At 34.3% G+C, this 16,958-nt stretch overlaps 1 protein-coding gene across 5 annotated transcripts in view; it reads left to right on the forward strand.

Annotated features, from left to right (window-relative positions):
* The window catches only part of ROCK1 (Rho associated coiled-coil containing protein kinase 1), a 140,444-nt gene that overhangs the window by 21,121 nt on the left and 102,365 nt on the right, over window positions 1-16,958 (forward strand). For 4 of the 5 annotated variants that reach the window (XM_026496062.4, XM_026496063.4, XM_026496064.4 and 1 more), the window contains exon 2: window positions 13,586-13,667. The exons of the other annotated variant lie outside the window; for it this stretch is intronic. In XM_026496062.4, the coding sequence (XP_026351847.1) occupies window positions 13,586-13,667 (82 nt within the window). The remainder of the gene's footprint in view (window positions 1-13,585; window positions 13,668-16,958) is intronic. 5 annotated transcript variants of the gene reach the window in all.

Below are 16,958 nucleotides of genomic sequence, written 5' to 3' on the forward strand. Positions count from 1 at the left end.
CGATCCCAGGACTCCAGGATCATGCCCTGAGCCGAAGGCGGATGCTTAACGACTGAGCCACCCAGGCATCCCTTAGCTTTTCTAATAAAAAGAAAAAATAGAAAAATTTTGCCTATATCTTCAAAAACTTCCTGGGATTTGACAGAAATTGTGTTAAACCTATGTGTCAACTTGGTGGAGAATTGATGTCTTACTGTACTGAATCCTCCAATCCATGTCTCTCCATTTATTTAGATTTTTTAAAAATTTCTTTCATTAGTGTTTTTTGGTTTTAAGCATAAGTCCTGTACATGTTTTGTTAGATTTATACCTAAATATTCCCTTTTTTATTTAAGTAAATTAAATAGAGTTATATTTTTAGTTTTGGTTTTTTCATGTTCATTGTTAATGGATAGAAATACAATTGATTTTTACATGTTGATCTTATGTCTTATGACCTTGTAGAACTTACTTATTAGTTCTTGGTGTTTTTGTTTGTTTTTGTCTTGTAGTATCTTGGGACTTTCTGCATAGGTAATCATATCATCTGTAAATATGGACACTTTTATTTTTTCCTTTCTGATCTATATGCCTTTTATTTCTCTTATTTGCTTTATTGAACTGGTTGAGTTTGAGTGCTATATTGAATAAGAGTGGTGAGATAGGACATCTTGCTTGTTCTTGATTTTTGAGGGGAAACTTAGTCTTTCACTATTAGGTATGATATTAGTTTTAAGGTTTTTTTGTAGATTTTTTTTTATAACGAATTTACTTCTATTCCTAGTTTTCTTAGAGTTTTTCTCATGAGTAGGTATTGGATTTTCTCCAGTACTTTTTCTGCATCTGTTGATACCAGATTTTTCTTTAGTTTGTTCATGTGAATTATATTGATTTAAATTTTTTTAAATTTTTTTTTTTTTATATTCACTTACATATTCTGTGTCTTCTTGATGGATTGACTCTTTTATCATCACATGATTTCACATTCTGTTCCTAGTAATTTTCTTTGCTCTGAAGTCTTTGTTTCACAATAATGTATCCACTCTAGCTTATTTTTGATTACTGTTTGCATGGTATATTGTTTCTTATTCCTTCATTTTTAATCTATCTATATTGTTACATTTGAAGTAAGTGTCATTTCTGTAGATTGGTCATGTCTTGTTTATCAGCTCTGATAATCTTTTAATTTGAATCGTTGCTTCAGACTATTTACATTGAATATAATTGTTTTAGGGCTTAAATGTGCTGTTTTATTTTTTGTTTTCTGTTTAACTTCCCTCTTTTGTTTTTCTGGTTCCCTTTTTCACCTTCCTATGGGCTACTTGAACATTTATTATTATTCTATTTTGATTTACGTATTGTGCTTTTGTGTGTATTCTCTGTATAGCTTTTTTATTGGTTACTCTAGGTATTAGATTAGACATACATAACATCACATTTAGTGTTGACATTTTACTAGTTTGAGTGAAGGGTAGAAATCTTAACCTACTTTATGTTCTTTTATCCTCCTGTTTATAATCTTCTTTAATATCACCTTATATACATTGAGAAACAACTAGGCAACATTATCATTGTTGCTTCAACTTTTAAGAAAATGAAAGTGTATTGTATTTTGTCTATATTTTTTACTCTTTACATTATTTCTTCCTTCCTGATATCTTAAGATTCTTTCCTTTATCATTTTCTTTTTATTTAGAGAATTTCCTTTAACCATTATCTTAGGTCTGCTTATAATATCTCTCTTAGTTTTCTGTCATCTGACAATATCTTTTTTAAAAGATTTTATTGAGTGAGATAGCACGTGCGCACAAGAAGCACCACTCAACAAGAGAGGGGCAGAGGGAGAGGGAGAAGCAGGCTCCATGTGTGGGCCTCCATCCCAGGACCCTGGGATCATGACCTGAGCCGGAGGCAGACACTCAACCCCCTGAGCCACGTGATCACCCCTCTTTTTTTTTTTTTTTTAAAGATTTTATTTATTTATTTTTAGAGAGAGAGAGTGCATGCAAGTGTTTGCAAGCTGGGGGAGGGGCAGAGAGCGAGAAGCAGACTCCCCACTAAGCATGGAGCCTGATGTGGGGCTTGATCTCATGATCCCTTGAGATCATGACCTGAACTGAAATCAAGAGTTGGATGTTTAACTGACAGAGTCACCCAGGCTCCCCAACAATATTTTTTTATGCATTTTATTAATTGAAGTATAGTTGACACACAGTGTTACATTACTTTCAGGCGTACAACTAAGTGGTTGGACAAATTATATGTTATGCTGTGCTCGCCACAAGCGTAGCTACCATTTATGACCATACAATACTGTTACAATACCATATGACTGTATTCCCTATGCTGTACCTTTTGTCCCCATGACTTATTCATCCCATAACTGGAGGCCTGTATCTTTTGCTCCCCTTCTTTGATTTTTCTTTTTGCTGGGTATAGAATTCTAGTCTGACAGTTTTTTGTTGGTTTGGATTTCTTTGGATTGGTCTTGTTAGTTTCTTCAATAGGTTTATGTCTTTTGCCAAATGTAGGAAATTTTTAGCCTTCATTTATTTTAATCCTTTTCAGTCATATTCTCTGTCTTTTCTCCTTCTGGGCCTCCAGTGATACAACTGTTACATCTTTTGTTATAATTCCACAGGTCTGAGTCTCAGTTTGTTTTTCCCCTTATTAGTTTTTTTTAAAGATTTATTCATTTATTTAGAGAGAGCGCGGGTACACAAGCAAGGGGAGGGGCAGAGGGAAAGGGAGAGAGAGAATCCACAAGCAGACTCCCCGCTGAATGTGGAACCTGATGTGGGGCTTGATCCCAGGACCCTGAGATTATGACCTGAGCCAAGACCAAGAGCCGGCCACTTAACTGACTGAGCCACCCAGGTGCCCCCATTTTTCCCAAAGTGATCGAGATCTGGATGGGGCGCCTGGGTAGCTCAGTTGGTTAAATGTCCAACTCTTGATCTCAGCTCAGGTCTTGATCTCAGGGTCATGAGTTTAAGCCCTATTTTGGGCTCCATGCTAGGCATGGAACCCATTAAAGAAAAAAAATCTGATCTCATGAAAATTTTTATAGGAACTTTAAGAAAATAATATTAGCTGTTTTTTTTTTACTGTTGTTATACTGCTGCTAACTAAAGAACATATGACATGTATTTATTTTTCCCCAAAGGAAAAAAAAAAACAGTCATTTGAAAGAGTACTTTGAAAAACAACACATGCTTTTCCCCAAAGCAAGATCAAATCGTATGAACTTTTTCATGTATTCGTACCAAGAGAAAGTCTAGCTTGTGCTCATCTGTACCTATACACCTATAAAGTGATAGGGAGGAAAATCCTCTTTGAAATTAATCATGAGTATTTTTCTGTGACTTACTAGGATATATCAGGTTCTTGTAACAGTCCTGTGTAGTAGTTACTGTAATTATCTTTGTTTTACAGATGAGAGCATTGAGGCTGTGAGGGGCTAATAACTTGCTAAGATCATGAGACTGTTAAGTGTTCTAGATTAGAATATGACTCTATGTCCTTTTGAGAGAATACTATTTACATAGAAATATTTTTCTTTTTTACAAGATTAATGTCTCATTTTTGTTTCTTCATTCTGTACTCCCTAACATTTCTTGGATCCTCACTTAATCATTTATCTTCTATAAATTTATATCTCTTCTACCTACCAGTATTCCATTAAGTTTAGGTTCTAATCATGCAGGTTTCTAATCTTTCTCCTTTCTTTTGGCCATTATTTGTTCATTTTCCATTAACTTTTTTTCTTTTCTTTTTTTTTTTTTTTTTTTTTTTAGGGAGAGAGTGTGCACACTTAGGGAGAGTGTGGGGGATGGGGAGGGCAGAGGAAAAGGGAGAGAGAATCTTGAACAGGCTCCATGCCCAGGCTCAGTCTCAGAACCCTGAGCTCATGACCAGAGCCAAAATCAAAAGTCAAAGGCTTAACTGACTGAGCCACCCAGGTGCCCCTCCATTAATTTTTCTACCCACTAGAAGCTGGTTTATGCCATTCTATTTAAGATCGATAGTGACCTTTTCATTTTAATTTTCCAAAGAGTCTCATCCCAGTTTCTCCTCTGGGCCTAGATGGTCTAATGTATACTTCTACTACAATCTCTTGTCTCGGGTGTCTACGGGTATTGTAGTTGTTTTACAGCTTTTATGAGCAATGCCCACTGCTTTTTTTTGCCTGTGTTCCAAGTTATGCAAAACAGATGAGGTCCTTGCCTTAGTCTTTCAGGCATTCCCCAGACAGTTTAGAACAGATATTTGCAATAATTTACCAGTATGGTTTTACCCTGCTTCCTCTGATTCAAGATGGGGGAAGTGGGAACCAATCTGCTGCCTGCTCAAGACTCAGCTTGCCCCAATTTGGAGGAAGTGGGATAAGAGTGAGTAAAAATGTCACAAAACTTTCTACCATTTGAAGATGGTTTTTACTTAATTGGATGTTTGCTTGACTGCTCTAAACCTTTGGTTGTTTTTCTAAGTTGCTGCAAAGTTGGTTCAGAGAGCTTCTGGGATTTTTTTGTTCTATTTTGTTTCAGTGGGGGATGAGAGCTTGGAGCTTACTAATCCACCATTTTGTTGATTTTCAATACTAACTTTTTAAAAACAATTGTAGTAAAATATATACAATATGAAACTTAGCATTTAAATTATTTTTGAGGGTACACTTCAGTGGCATTAAGTATATTCACATTGCTGTGCAACCATCTAACCATCTTAAACCATATTTAATTACAAATTATTTGGCTGCTTCTGCGTTTTTCATTCTATTTGACTTCTCTGTGGCATTTTACTCTGCTTTTAAGTTATAGAGTTATCTAAGCTTTTGTGATGCTATTATATTCCTTTCACCTCTCTGACTGCTTGTTAGCCATTTTTGCTCTGCTTACCTCTCAGATGTTAATGTTTCCCAGGGTGCTATTCTTTACTCTTTTTCCATTCTCCCATTATTTATACTCACTGAGTAGTTGGATCTGTTTTCGTGGATGTAAGTGTGTTCTCATGACATACAAATTTGTATCACAGTCCAACCACTTTGTTGAACTCATACTCATTTTTAACTCCCATCTCGTTATCCGTAAAGTGGTACTTAACATTTGTGTATCTAAAATATTTATCTTTCCAAAATATATTATCTGCCTTGGTTAATGAAGTCACCACTCACCTAAAATAGAAGATATACAATTATTTTTCTAAGTCACATAACCATTCTTAACGCTTTCTGTTTCTCTTTTGGTCACTCACCAGGTTCTTTTGTTTCTAATGCTCCATTCTTGTTGCTCCAATTTATTTTTTTTATGATTTTTAAAAAAAATTTTAAAGATATTATTTATTTGTGAGAGAGTAAGAGCACAAGTAGGGTGAGCTGGGAGCCCAGTGTGGTGCTAGATCCCAGAACCCCACGATCATGACCTGAGCTGAAGGCAGACGCTTAACCAACTGAGCCACCCAGGCTCCCCCTTGTTGCTTCAATTTAGATCAGACTTTAATCTTCTTGTGTTTTTGTTACCATAGTATCCTCCTAATACCTAATTTCTGTACCTGTTTCTTCCTATTCAAAGTTATCATCTTTATCCTTGCCAGGCTTTAGTAAAATAAAAACCAGTTGTGTCACTCACTCTCTTTCCCCCCAAAATTCCTGTGGTAAACGGGTATCAGAAGATAAATACCCAGATTCTTAGCCTGGTATGTTATACCTTTAACGCATATTCTGTAACTCATCTTCACAGCTTTGTCTCTTGCGTTTCCTTCTTCTTACCCTTCTACAACCAGAGCATCCTATTCTCTTTTTCTGAATTCTCCTTGCCTTTCCTCTCTCCTAGATTGCCTTGCCTGCCTCTATCTTATTCCTTCTTAATTCTGTTTTTAAGGATCAGCTCAAATTTCATCTCTTCCTTGAAGCCCAGTTTGGTTAAACTGTCCTTCTCTGTTCATGTAGTAAGTACCTAGTTATAACACTGAGGATCTTGTAGTACTACTTTTTCTACCTAACCAATGAGCTCCCGAATACAGGAAGTATTTATTATTATTACTATTGCTACTATTATGTCTGTTTTCTTATAGAGGAGAAAGGAGACCTATAAATAATACAATATAACAGATAACAGCAGTTCCTATAATAGGGAGCACATAGGAGGTCATTATTTATATTTTCTTAGGGTGTTGGGGAAAGAGCACAGAGTAAGCAACATTTGAAGCAGTTTGAATATAAGTACTGTTCACATTCCAGCTGGAGAAAAGAGCAAGTGTAAGGGCAGTAGGGTAGAGTGAGCATGACCTATTTGGTAAATAGCTGGAGCACGCTGTGGCCCAAGCCTAGATACTTGCATGTAGAGAAAATGAGGCTGGAAAGGTATAGCTGAAGGCTGATTGGAAAGAGCCATTGTATGTTTTACTAAGTATTTAGAATACATAAGTTTTTTGCACTGTACTTGTCCTGGGGAGTATTGGCATGTATGTAGTAATGTCACACTAGTTAAATAGATTTTAATCATATTTAATATCAGAAGTTGTTAAAATTTTCTGAGGAAATTCTGTTTTCATTTTCATATCAGTGCTTAATTTTGAGAAATTCCTTCCCTCTTTACCTAGTGAAGAGATCAAAGTATACCCAGACATTTTCTTTAAATGGTATATTGTCTGTTATCAAAACATCCTGTCCATCAAACAAATTGAAAGATATACCATGTTCATGGATTGGAAGAATTAGTATTGTTAAAGTGTTCACACTACCCAAAGCAATCTATAGATTCAATGCAATCCCTTTCAAAATACCAATAGCAATTTTTTTTTTTCAGAACTAGTACAAACAATCCAAAAATTTGTATGGAACCACAAAAGACTCAAATAGCCAAAGCAGTCTTGAGGAAGAAAACCAAAGCTGGACATATTATAATCCCAGATTGCAAGATATATACTACAAAGCTGTAGTGATTAAAACAGTATGGTACTGGAACAAAAATAGAAAGATCAGTGGAACAGATAGAGAGCTCAGAAGTAAGGCCATGCCTGTATGCTCAGTTAATCAACAACTGAGGAGGCAAGAATATACAATGGGGAAAAGACAGTCTTTTCAGTAAACGGTGCTGGGGAAACTGGACAGCTACATGCAAAAGAATGAAGCTGGACTTTTCCTTACACTGTACACAAAAATAAACTCAAAATGGATTAACGACCTAAACGTGAGACATGAAACTATAAAACTCCTAAAGAAAATATAGGCAATAATCTCTTGGACTTTGGCCTTAGAGCGTATTTATGGATATGTCTCCTCAGGCAAAGGAAATAAAAGTAGAAATGAACTATTGGGACTACACCAAAATAAAAAGGAAAGGAAACCAGCAACAAAACAAAAAGGCAAGGTAGTAAATGGGAGAAGACATTTGCAAATGATATATCCAATAAGGGGTTAATATCCAAAATATATAAAGAACATAAAAAAACCCAGTCTGATTTAAAAAGGGGCAGAGTATGTGAATAAACATTTTCCCAGAGAAACCATGCATTCACTAATCATCAGGGAAGTGCAAATCAAAACCACAATGAGGTATCATCTCATACTAGTCAGAATAGCTAGTATCAGCTAAACAAGAAAAAATAAGTATTGGTGAGGATGTGGAGAAAAGGGAACCCTCATGCCACACTATTGGTGGGAATGTAAATTGGTGCCGCCACTGTGGAAAACAGAATGGCAATTCCTCAAAAAATTAAAAATAGGATTACCATATGATCCAGTATTTCTGCTACTGGATATTTACCTAAAGAAAATGAGGGTCACCTGGGTGGCTTAGTCAGTTGAGCATCTGACTCTTGATCTCAGCTCAGGTCTTGATCTCAGGGTCATGAGTTCGAGTACCATGTTGGGCTCCATGCTGGGCATGGAGCCTACTTAAAAAAGAAAAAAGGAAATGAAACATTCTTTTGAAAAGATAAATGTACTCCTATGTTTATTGCATCATTATTTGTAGTAGGCATGATATGGAAGCAACCCATGTGTCCATTTGTAGATGAATGGGTAAAGAAGATGTGATAACACACACACACACACACACACACACACACACACACACACACACACCTTGGCATGTTACTCAGCCATTAAAAAGAATGAGATCTTGCCATCTGTGACAACATGGATGGACTTAGAGGGTAGCATGCTAAGCAAAATAGGTCAAAGACAAATACTTTATGATTTCACTTATATGTGGAATCTGAAAAACAAAGTAAGTGCAAAAAGACTCTTAAATATACAGAACAAACTCTAGTGAGTCCCAGAGGGAAGGTGGGTAGGGGGAACGGGTGAAACAGATGAAGGGGATTAAGAAGCACAGATTTCCAATTATAAAATAAATAAGTCACAGAGATAAAAAGTATAGCATAGGGTTTGACATCAGTCTTTTAGTACCAAGGGTAGCCTGTTGTAGAAGTAGTTTGGTTTTCAGAGACCCTGGTTTTACTGCCATAATTTTAACGGTGTTTTTGGTAGTTTCTTAAAAAAAAAAAAAAAAAAGGTCTAGGTTTAGAATAGTAACCAGTTAGATTTTCAGATTTTACTTAAAAATGAATGCTTTTTACACATAGTATATCTTGTTTTCCTCCTGCCATTATATCTCCTGTCTTACAACAAATGTATTATTACTAATGGATTTGATCCTAAATGATATTTTACAAAGAAGTCTTACTTTTGTAATTCAAAATTATCCAGAGAACTAAAGTTTGTAACAGTGTTTAGTTGAATAATTTTCTCCTGCTGCTTCTTTTGCTTAAGTTCTGTTGTGAGATCTTTTCCTTATGATAACAACAGTGCTTCTTAGGAAATGTGAAATGTTTGTTCCTTAGATATTGTAAAATGTTAAATTTGTAATTAATTATGCCTTCCTTTATCTGTTTGTTTGAAAGTACTTCTCCAATGTGAGTAGCCTCTTTCAAAATATACTGCTATAACTGGTCTACTCTCATTGTTTAACTATGAGTAGTAAAAAATTTAATTATTGTAATTCTTTGACATTGGTTCCTCTCTTATGTGTCCTTTCCTCTTCGGTTCTTAAATTGATGATTAAACTATATAATGGAATGTTGTGAAAGTAGAGGGTAGCTTTCCTTCAGCCTAAATAATAAAATTAAGTGAAGGAGCAGTAGGACTACATGCTTTGGCTATTACTCCTTGTAAATTGTTTTTTGCACTTGGAGGAACGTTAATTTCTGTTAAGATCCTGAGTTCTGGTACTAGAATTTGGACTTCAGAAAGTGGGGAAGTCTTATTCATTATTTACAGAACTTTAGAGTGTTGGATAAAAGTCAGAATTCCTTGCCCCAATTTATGGTTGGAAATAGTCCTCGTGTAACTTACCCACTGCATGAAAGTGGAAGCCTGTGTCCCTCTCCTCCACCACAGTGTCTTGACTCCCCATAGCCTCTGTTTTGTATATGCTTTAGATTACACTTTTTGTTCTTATTTCTCTGATAAAAGGCATATAAATTTTGCTTATGGATGATCCTGAAAAACCATATGTTATCTCATACTCTACTATAAAATTAAAAGTGTATGATTATAGGTCCAGACACCTAGTTACCATATACAATTAGTGGAGACATCTAGTTTTCCATTAACAAGTGGCCAAGCAAAAAGTCAGGTACCTGATGTTAAAAAAAAAAAAAATCATGGATGGGGATTACTATGTTGGAAAAGGATTTATAACATAGTGACCTAAGATTTACTCTTAGAGTTTTATGACTGCATGACTAAAACGTCTGTTTTTCTCTTTATGTCATTTCTAGCAATAGTGAGACTAATTTGTAAAACTTTCAAATGTCAGAGAAATAAAAGGAGGAGGAGGTGGGACCATTAAGGGTCACTTTACATACTTCACTCATTTAATTCTCATAAATCCATTATGAGTTGTAGGAAGTAATTATCCTCATTTTACAAAAGAGAAAACCTCAGAAAGGTTATTTGACTTGTCCTCCCAATAGTAGCATGCAAATATACTATGTTTTTTTCTTTAAAATGCTTTGCTTTATATCTTCATGGTTGAATTCTTTTGACCCATCTGGAATTCATTTTATTATTAAGCCTGACTCAAAAATCATTCATCTCCATAGTTATGTCCAGTTACACAAACAACATTTACCAAAGAGTGACACTTTTGTCAGCCCCATCTTGCCCCTGTCCTTACTGTTGAATGGGCAATTCTCTCACCCTTTCCGTGCAAAAAGTCCCTATAACTTATGCATTGGTTAGTGCTATTTCAGTTCGGTGACATTTATTGAGCCCTTGCTATGTATTTTAGTTAGGATGCTTTAAGTTATAAGAAATAGAAAATCCAATGCAGTTGAATCAGACAATTCATTATCTCAGGCATGGGTAGAGTGGTTCCAGAGTAGATTAATTCAGTGATTGAACAGACATCATCAGGGACCCAGGTTCCTTCCATCCTTGGCTCTGTTGCTCTCATTGTGCTTGGCTTTGTCTTCTAGCAACTTCTCTGAGTCTGCAAGATGGCTGCTGTTGTTTAGGTGTCACATACAGACATGACAATTTCTTTTGAAAGGAAGATATTTCTTATGTGTATAACTTTTTAAGAGAGAAGAAACTTTCCCCCCAGAATCCTTCTGTAGGTTTTCCCTCATGTCTCATGTGACAGATTATTACCATGTTCCTGTACTTAAAGTGAACACTGGCAAGAGTAATGGGTCACGGTGTTGGGTTTAGATTAGACTGTTTAGAACCAACCTCCTGAAGCTGAGGAAGGTCTTTCCACTCCTTGAAGGAAGCTCATGGAGGAAGTTGGGTGGCTTGAACAAAATCACAGTTAAATTAGGAAGGTCTAAGGGGGAAATAATTGTCGAATTAGGAGAGCCAATAGTCTTATCTACTATATTATGAGTAAAATGTGATGCTCAATTCTGGGGCTTACCTTACTCAAGGCATTTGAAATCTAGCTTGAAGACTGAAGTAAAAAATAACTCTAAGACAAGGGGAACTGTTAGTTTTTATAGGTAGTTTAAGGAAGGTCGTGCAGAAGAGGGAGCAGTGGTGTAATAAAACAGGTTTGAGTCCTAGCTAGTGTCCTTTCTAGTCATAATTAGAAGAATGACTTGTAGTTTTCTATTAATTTTTGAACAGTACAGCTTGAGTTTAAGTAGACATATTTATTCTCAATTCCTAACTTCATTTTTAAGAGATTCAGGATTTTTTTCAATCATGTTTTTATCATGGTTATGTTATATCTTAAACTACTAAACTAAGAGTTAGCATTTTGACTTTGATACGGCTTACCAGCTAGTATTGGGACAAGTCAGTTAATATTTTTGATCGCTATTTGATAAGGTCATTCAACAAGGTAATTTTTGAGGTTCTTTTGTACCTAACATTTAGTAATTTAAAAAAACTTTTGTGGAATAAGATTGGAAGCAGTTGTTTTCGATACATTTACCAAAGAGAGCATATGAGTAAAATTTAGTACATATTTCTCCTACTTTTTAATGTTTCATTTGATACTGGAAAACAATTTAAGCTATTATAATTTAGTTATGAATCTTTTAAAATTTGCAAGTGTCTTTGGAAGTAGATGTTTACCAGGAACTCTTAAAATAAGTTATTATAAAATATAATAATATTTGAGATTATTTTCCAGACAACTTTAAGGTGCTAAAATTTTGCCTAAAATTTTTCTTGTGTCATCAGTAGTACTTGGACTACTCTCTAGTCTAATTTTGGGGAGTGACCCAATGCACTGAAACTTTAAGAAAAATATTTCTTGAATAATGTAATGCCATTGCTGTTGAGCATAAAAATCACTAGCTTAATGTACATTTTATGCCTACTTGTTTAGTTATTGCGCAAGGTGCTGTGGGAAAAAATGAGATATTAACTGTGGTTTCTGCTTTAAAGAACTTAAAGGTCTTTTAAAAAAATCATTTAAGTTATCTTTTCCTAGAAAATAGAGAGTTCACATATTTATTGGTTTGGTTTTCCTTTTTTTTAAAAGATTATTTATTTATTTATTTATTTATTTAGTAGAGAGAGCAGGAGAGGAGGGAGGGTTAGAGGGAGAAGCGGACTCCCCACTGAGCAGGGCGCCTGGATGCTGGGACTCCAGGACTGTGACCTGAGCTGAAGGCAGTTGCTTAACAGCCCAAGCCACCCAGGCACCCTTGGTTTGGTTTTCCAATTTAGAATAGACCAAGCATCAGCTGGTCTTCCTAAACATCGTGTTTTCATGAAAAGTTCTTATCTTTTTTTCTGTAAAAAGAATTAACAGAAATATTCAAATTGCTTAGAAGACTCTAGGAAATGTATCTTAAAGATAGATACATTTGCATTAATGGAAGAGCTTTTTCTTCAGATCTGCACAGACTGAATTTTGAAAAGCCACTAATTGGGTGGGTTTGTCTCTTCAAGCAATCAACAGCATTAGTATTATTACCTGTTTTTCCATGTTCAATTTCCAACTCATGCAATACTATATTTTTTAAAGATTTTATTTATTTATTAGAGAGAGAGAATAAGCAGGGAGGAGGGTCAGAGGGAGAGGGAGAAGCAAATTCCCCACTGAGCAGGGAGCCCGATAAAGGACTCTATCCCAGGACCCTGGGATCATGACCCGAGCCAAAGGCAGATGCCACCCAGGTGCCTGCACTGATATATTTTAAAGCATGTTTAAATTTGACTCTGCTTTCTGGTTTCCTAGGGAAATATATTAAGTACTTGTATTCTAAAATAACTGAGTGATCACACTTATCCTCTGGCTTTAATTTTTCCTTCAGCCTTTGGTGAACATGACTGTACAGGGTCTGCAGAAAGTGTGTCTTCCTCTGTTGCTTATGTTTTTATTCTTGGGCTTAGCTGAATTTCCCCAGCTAAATAAAATGAAGATTACTTGGGATTATCTGAATGTTCCTCCTGCTCCTGCCATAAGACATAAACTGCTCCTGCCATAAGATATAAACTGAATAGATACATTCCTATTCAACACTGATTGGTACACCTTCACATTGTCCTGCACTTGCTTAGATAATATTTAAAAATCCACTTAAAAGTAAAAGCCATGTTTGTCCTTTACTAATGGTTGTCCTATAAAGTGCTTCAAAGAAAGAAAGAGACTCTTATGAAAACCCAGTGTGTTTTTGTAATTAAAAAATGTATCTAAATGCAGAATTTATTTTATACTAAACATCACATTTTAGGCACTAACGTTTAGCTCCTACCTTGTAAAATACTGATAGTCACAAATACAGTCCATTTGTTTTTGATGAGTGTGAAATAAGGATAAATGTAGTAGTCAGGGTAATGAAAGTAAAATTTCATGCCCTTAGGAGGGAAAGGGCATGCATTGAAGTCATGTGTAGCCAGTTTGTGGTGATTTTGCTCCTGGGCAATTTAGAAGGTGAAAAATCTATATATGAAATAAATAAAAACAAATTTTATCTTTTTGTGGTACCCATGTAACCTTGTAGAAGGTGTTAAATGAATGCAGGGTATATGAGTGAGGGCAAATTAAATGTTAAAGCATATGTTTTATTCTTTACTCGTAAAAAAGGAAAGTGTTCATAGTGCGATCCAAAAAACTAACTGTTTGTTTGTTTATTTGTTTAGGATGGATTGGATGCTTTGGTATATGATTTGGATTTTCCTGCCTTAAGAAAAAACAAAAATATTGACAACTTTTTAAGCAGATGTAAGTAATTTTTTGTGGAGGTTAATGACAGACTGTATATAACAAAGTCTTCACTTAGATAGTATATAACAAAGTCTTCACTTAGATAAAATCAAGCCCATCTTTTTTTCTTCTTCTTCTGTCTACTCTGGTTATTTCATCTAAAATTCCTACATAAAATGAGCAGGAAATAGGAAAGAAACATTATTAATTAGTTTATTAATTTGAGTGCCTAGCAGGAGAATATTTTATAAAATATTTTGCAGAAAAAGGAATGAAAAGTAATGGCTGAAATAATTATGTTAAAATAATAATATACATACATGCCCCTGAATTTCAATAGTGTTATATTTATCCTCTATTTTTCTTTTGTAAATCATCAGCTATTCATTTTAATACCTCCAGGTAAGAGCAGATTGCACATGAAAAGCCCTCCTACCATTGAGATGAGAATTTTCTCCATGAAAGCTGGCTTATAAGCTTTACAGATTTTCTTTTCTAAAAGCCTTTTTAGATTTTGATATTAAGATTTTATCGCTTAAAATTTAATTACAGAGGGGCGCCTGGGTGGCACAGCGGTTAAGCGTCTGCCTTCAGCTCAGGGCGTGATCCCGGTGTTATGGGATTGAACCCCACATCAGGCTCCTTCGCTATGAGCCTGCTTCTTCCTCTCCCACTCCCCCTGCTTGTGTTCCCTCTCTCGCTGGCTGTCTCTATTTCTGTCAAATAAATAAAATCTTTAAAAAAAAAATTTAATTACAGAATTTTTTAAGATAGTTTCAAACTTTTAATCTTAAAAAACGATAATAAAATTTAAATCATAAAATCTTTCCCACTCCATTCTTTATTTCTGTTCCTGAACTGTACATAGTGATACATTTGGGTTGGGCTGGTTTTAGTGTTACTCATTTTTGGTTGCATATGTTTCATTAGAAAAGTTTATTTTTCTAGTCAAATCTTTTTACTTTGTTGTATTTATTGTTTTTACACTTTGAAATCTTGCCTCAGAATTTTACCTATCAATTTAATTTTTTTAAGTGTCTCGGTTTTTTATAAAAATATTTATTCAACCAAATTTTATTTTGGGATTGGTGCCAGAACCTGAATTGGGAACTTTTTAACTATAAATTTTCTTAATTTCTCACATCTTACTGAAATTACAGGAGAATTTTATTACTGTTTACATTTGTTTACCAACCTACTTAAAAATAGAGCAAAAGAACTAAAATGGTGAAGAATCTTGACCATTTCTTAGATGAGAGGCAAAGAATAAATGCTCATTGGTGCAAGGGAGGGGCTGTGTGATTTTGTAAAGTGGACAGCAAGGATTGGAACACACGCTTTCTTAATTTATTACTCATTTTATTATGCAACATTACTGCTTTCATAATATAAGTATGCCTTTTTATTACATTTTAAAATAGAAATATCAATAGCCACAGTAGAAATAAGTAAAATAAAATGAAAGTATAAAGCCTAAAGTAAACTTTAACTGATAAACCTATATAGTTTAGTCTAGTTCTTAAATTGGAAACAAGTACGGAGAGTAACATAACAAAATTTTGCCAAATTATAGCATTACGTGAAAATTGTGACGAAGGAAGTTTTATACCAGGATTGCATTGTAAAGTTAGTTCAAGTTTCAAAAATCAATTAGTGTAATTTACCATATTAACATATTAAAAAAGAAAATTCATAATATCATCTTAGGAGATAAGAAAAAGCATTTGATAAAATTCAGTATCCGTTTTTGATTAAAAAATATATCTCTACAAACTAGGAATTGAAAGAAACTTCCTTACAGTGATAAAGAGAATCTACAAAAAACCAACAGTTAGATTGTATTTGATTGTGTATGACTAAATGCTACCCTCTAAGGTTGGAAAACGGCAAGTCTCTTCATATTACCACTTTCATTCAACATTGTCCTGGAAGTTCTAGACAGTGCAGGGTAAAATAAAGAAAAATCATACAGATTTAAAAAGGAAGAAGTAAAAAAGTTTTTATTCAGACAGCATGCTTTTATGTATACAAAAATCTCAAGATTCTACTCAAAAAGCTGTAACTAATTAAGTTCAGTAAGACCGCAAATTAGATTAATATGCAGAAAGCAATTGTACTTCTATATATTAGCAACAACCAATTTGAAGTTGCTATAACAAATAGAGCACCATTTACAATAGAAGCAAAAACATGACAAATTTAAGGATAAATTTGACAAAATATGTATGACTTATATACTGAAAACTACATAATATTACTGAAATTATAGAAGACCTAAAAAAGAACAAGAGTAGATATTCAATGTTCATGGATTGCACAATTCAATAATAAAATGGTACGAGTCTCCATGTTATAAATAGAATCCGTATATTCTCAGAGACTAAGAAGGTTTTTTTGTGTGTGTGTGTTTTTTTTTTTTTTTGTATGAAGTGACTGGCAATTCTAAAATTCATATGAAAATAAAGGATCTGGAATAGCCAAAGCAATTTGGGAAAGTAAGAACAAACCTGGAGAACTAACACTATAGGATTTTCAAGATCAAGACTGTATAATACTAATGAAATAATAAACATAAATAAATGGAACAAAATAGAGAATCCAGAAATAGACCCATACATACACAGTCAACTTATTTTCAGCAAAGGTGACAAGGTAATTCAGAATTCGAACCTTACTTCACACCATATACAAAAAGTAACTCAAAATTTTTCATAGACTAGACTTAAGAGCTAAAACAGCAGTTGTAGAAGAAAATACAGAAAGTATTTGTGACTGGTTAGGCAAGACTTTCTTAGATGGGACATAAATAACACAAACCACTTTTAAAAGAAGATAGATTTAGGCTTCATCAAAATTCAAAACTTTTTCTCTTCAGGAGATATTGCTAGGAAAATGAAAATATGTGCCATAGACTGGGAGAAAATAATTGCAAAACATGTGAAAGGGGAAAGAATAGTCTTTTCAACAAATGCTGCTCAGACAACTAGATATCTGTGTGTAAAAGAATGAAGTTGGATTCCAGCCTTACACCATATACAAGATTAATTCAGAATATAAGAACCAAACTATAAAACTCTTAGAAGAAAATGTTGGCATAAATCTTCATGCTCTTGAATTAGTAAGTTTCTTAGATAAAATACCTTAAGTACAAGCAACTAGAGAAAAATAAATAAAATGGACATCATCAAAATTAAAAACTTTTGTGCTTCAAAGGGCACTATCAAGAGAATGAAAAGATAACCCACAGAATGGGAGAAAATATCGTATACCCGATAAAGGAGTGGTATATAGAATATATAAGTAAGTCTT

The sequence above is a fragment of the Ursus arctos genome, unplaced genomic scaffold (genome assembly GCF_023065955.2).
Source record: "Ursus arctos isolate Adak ecotype North America unplaced genomic scaffold, UrsArc2.0 scaffold_17, whole genome shotgun sequence".
NCBI lineage: Eukaryota > Metazoa > Chordata > Mammalia > Carnivora > Ursidae > Ursus > Ursus arctos.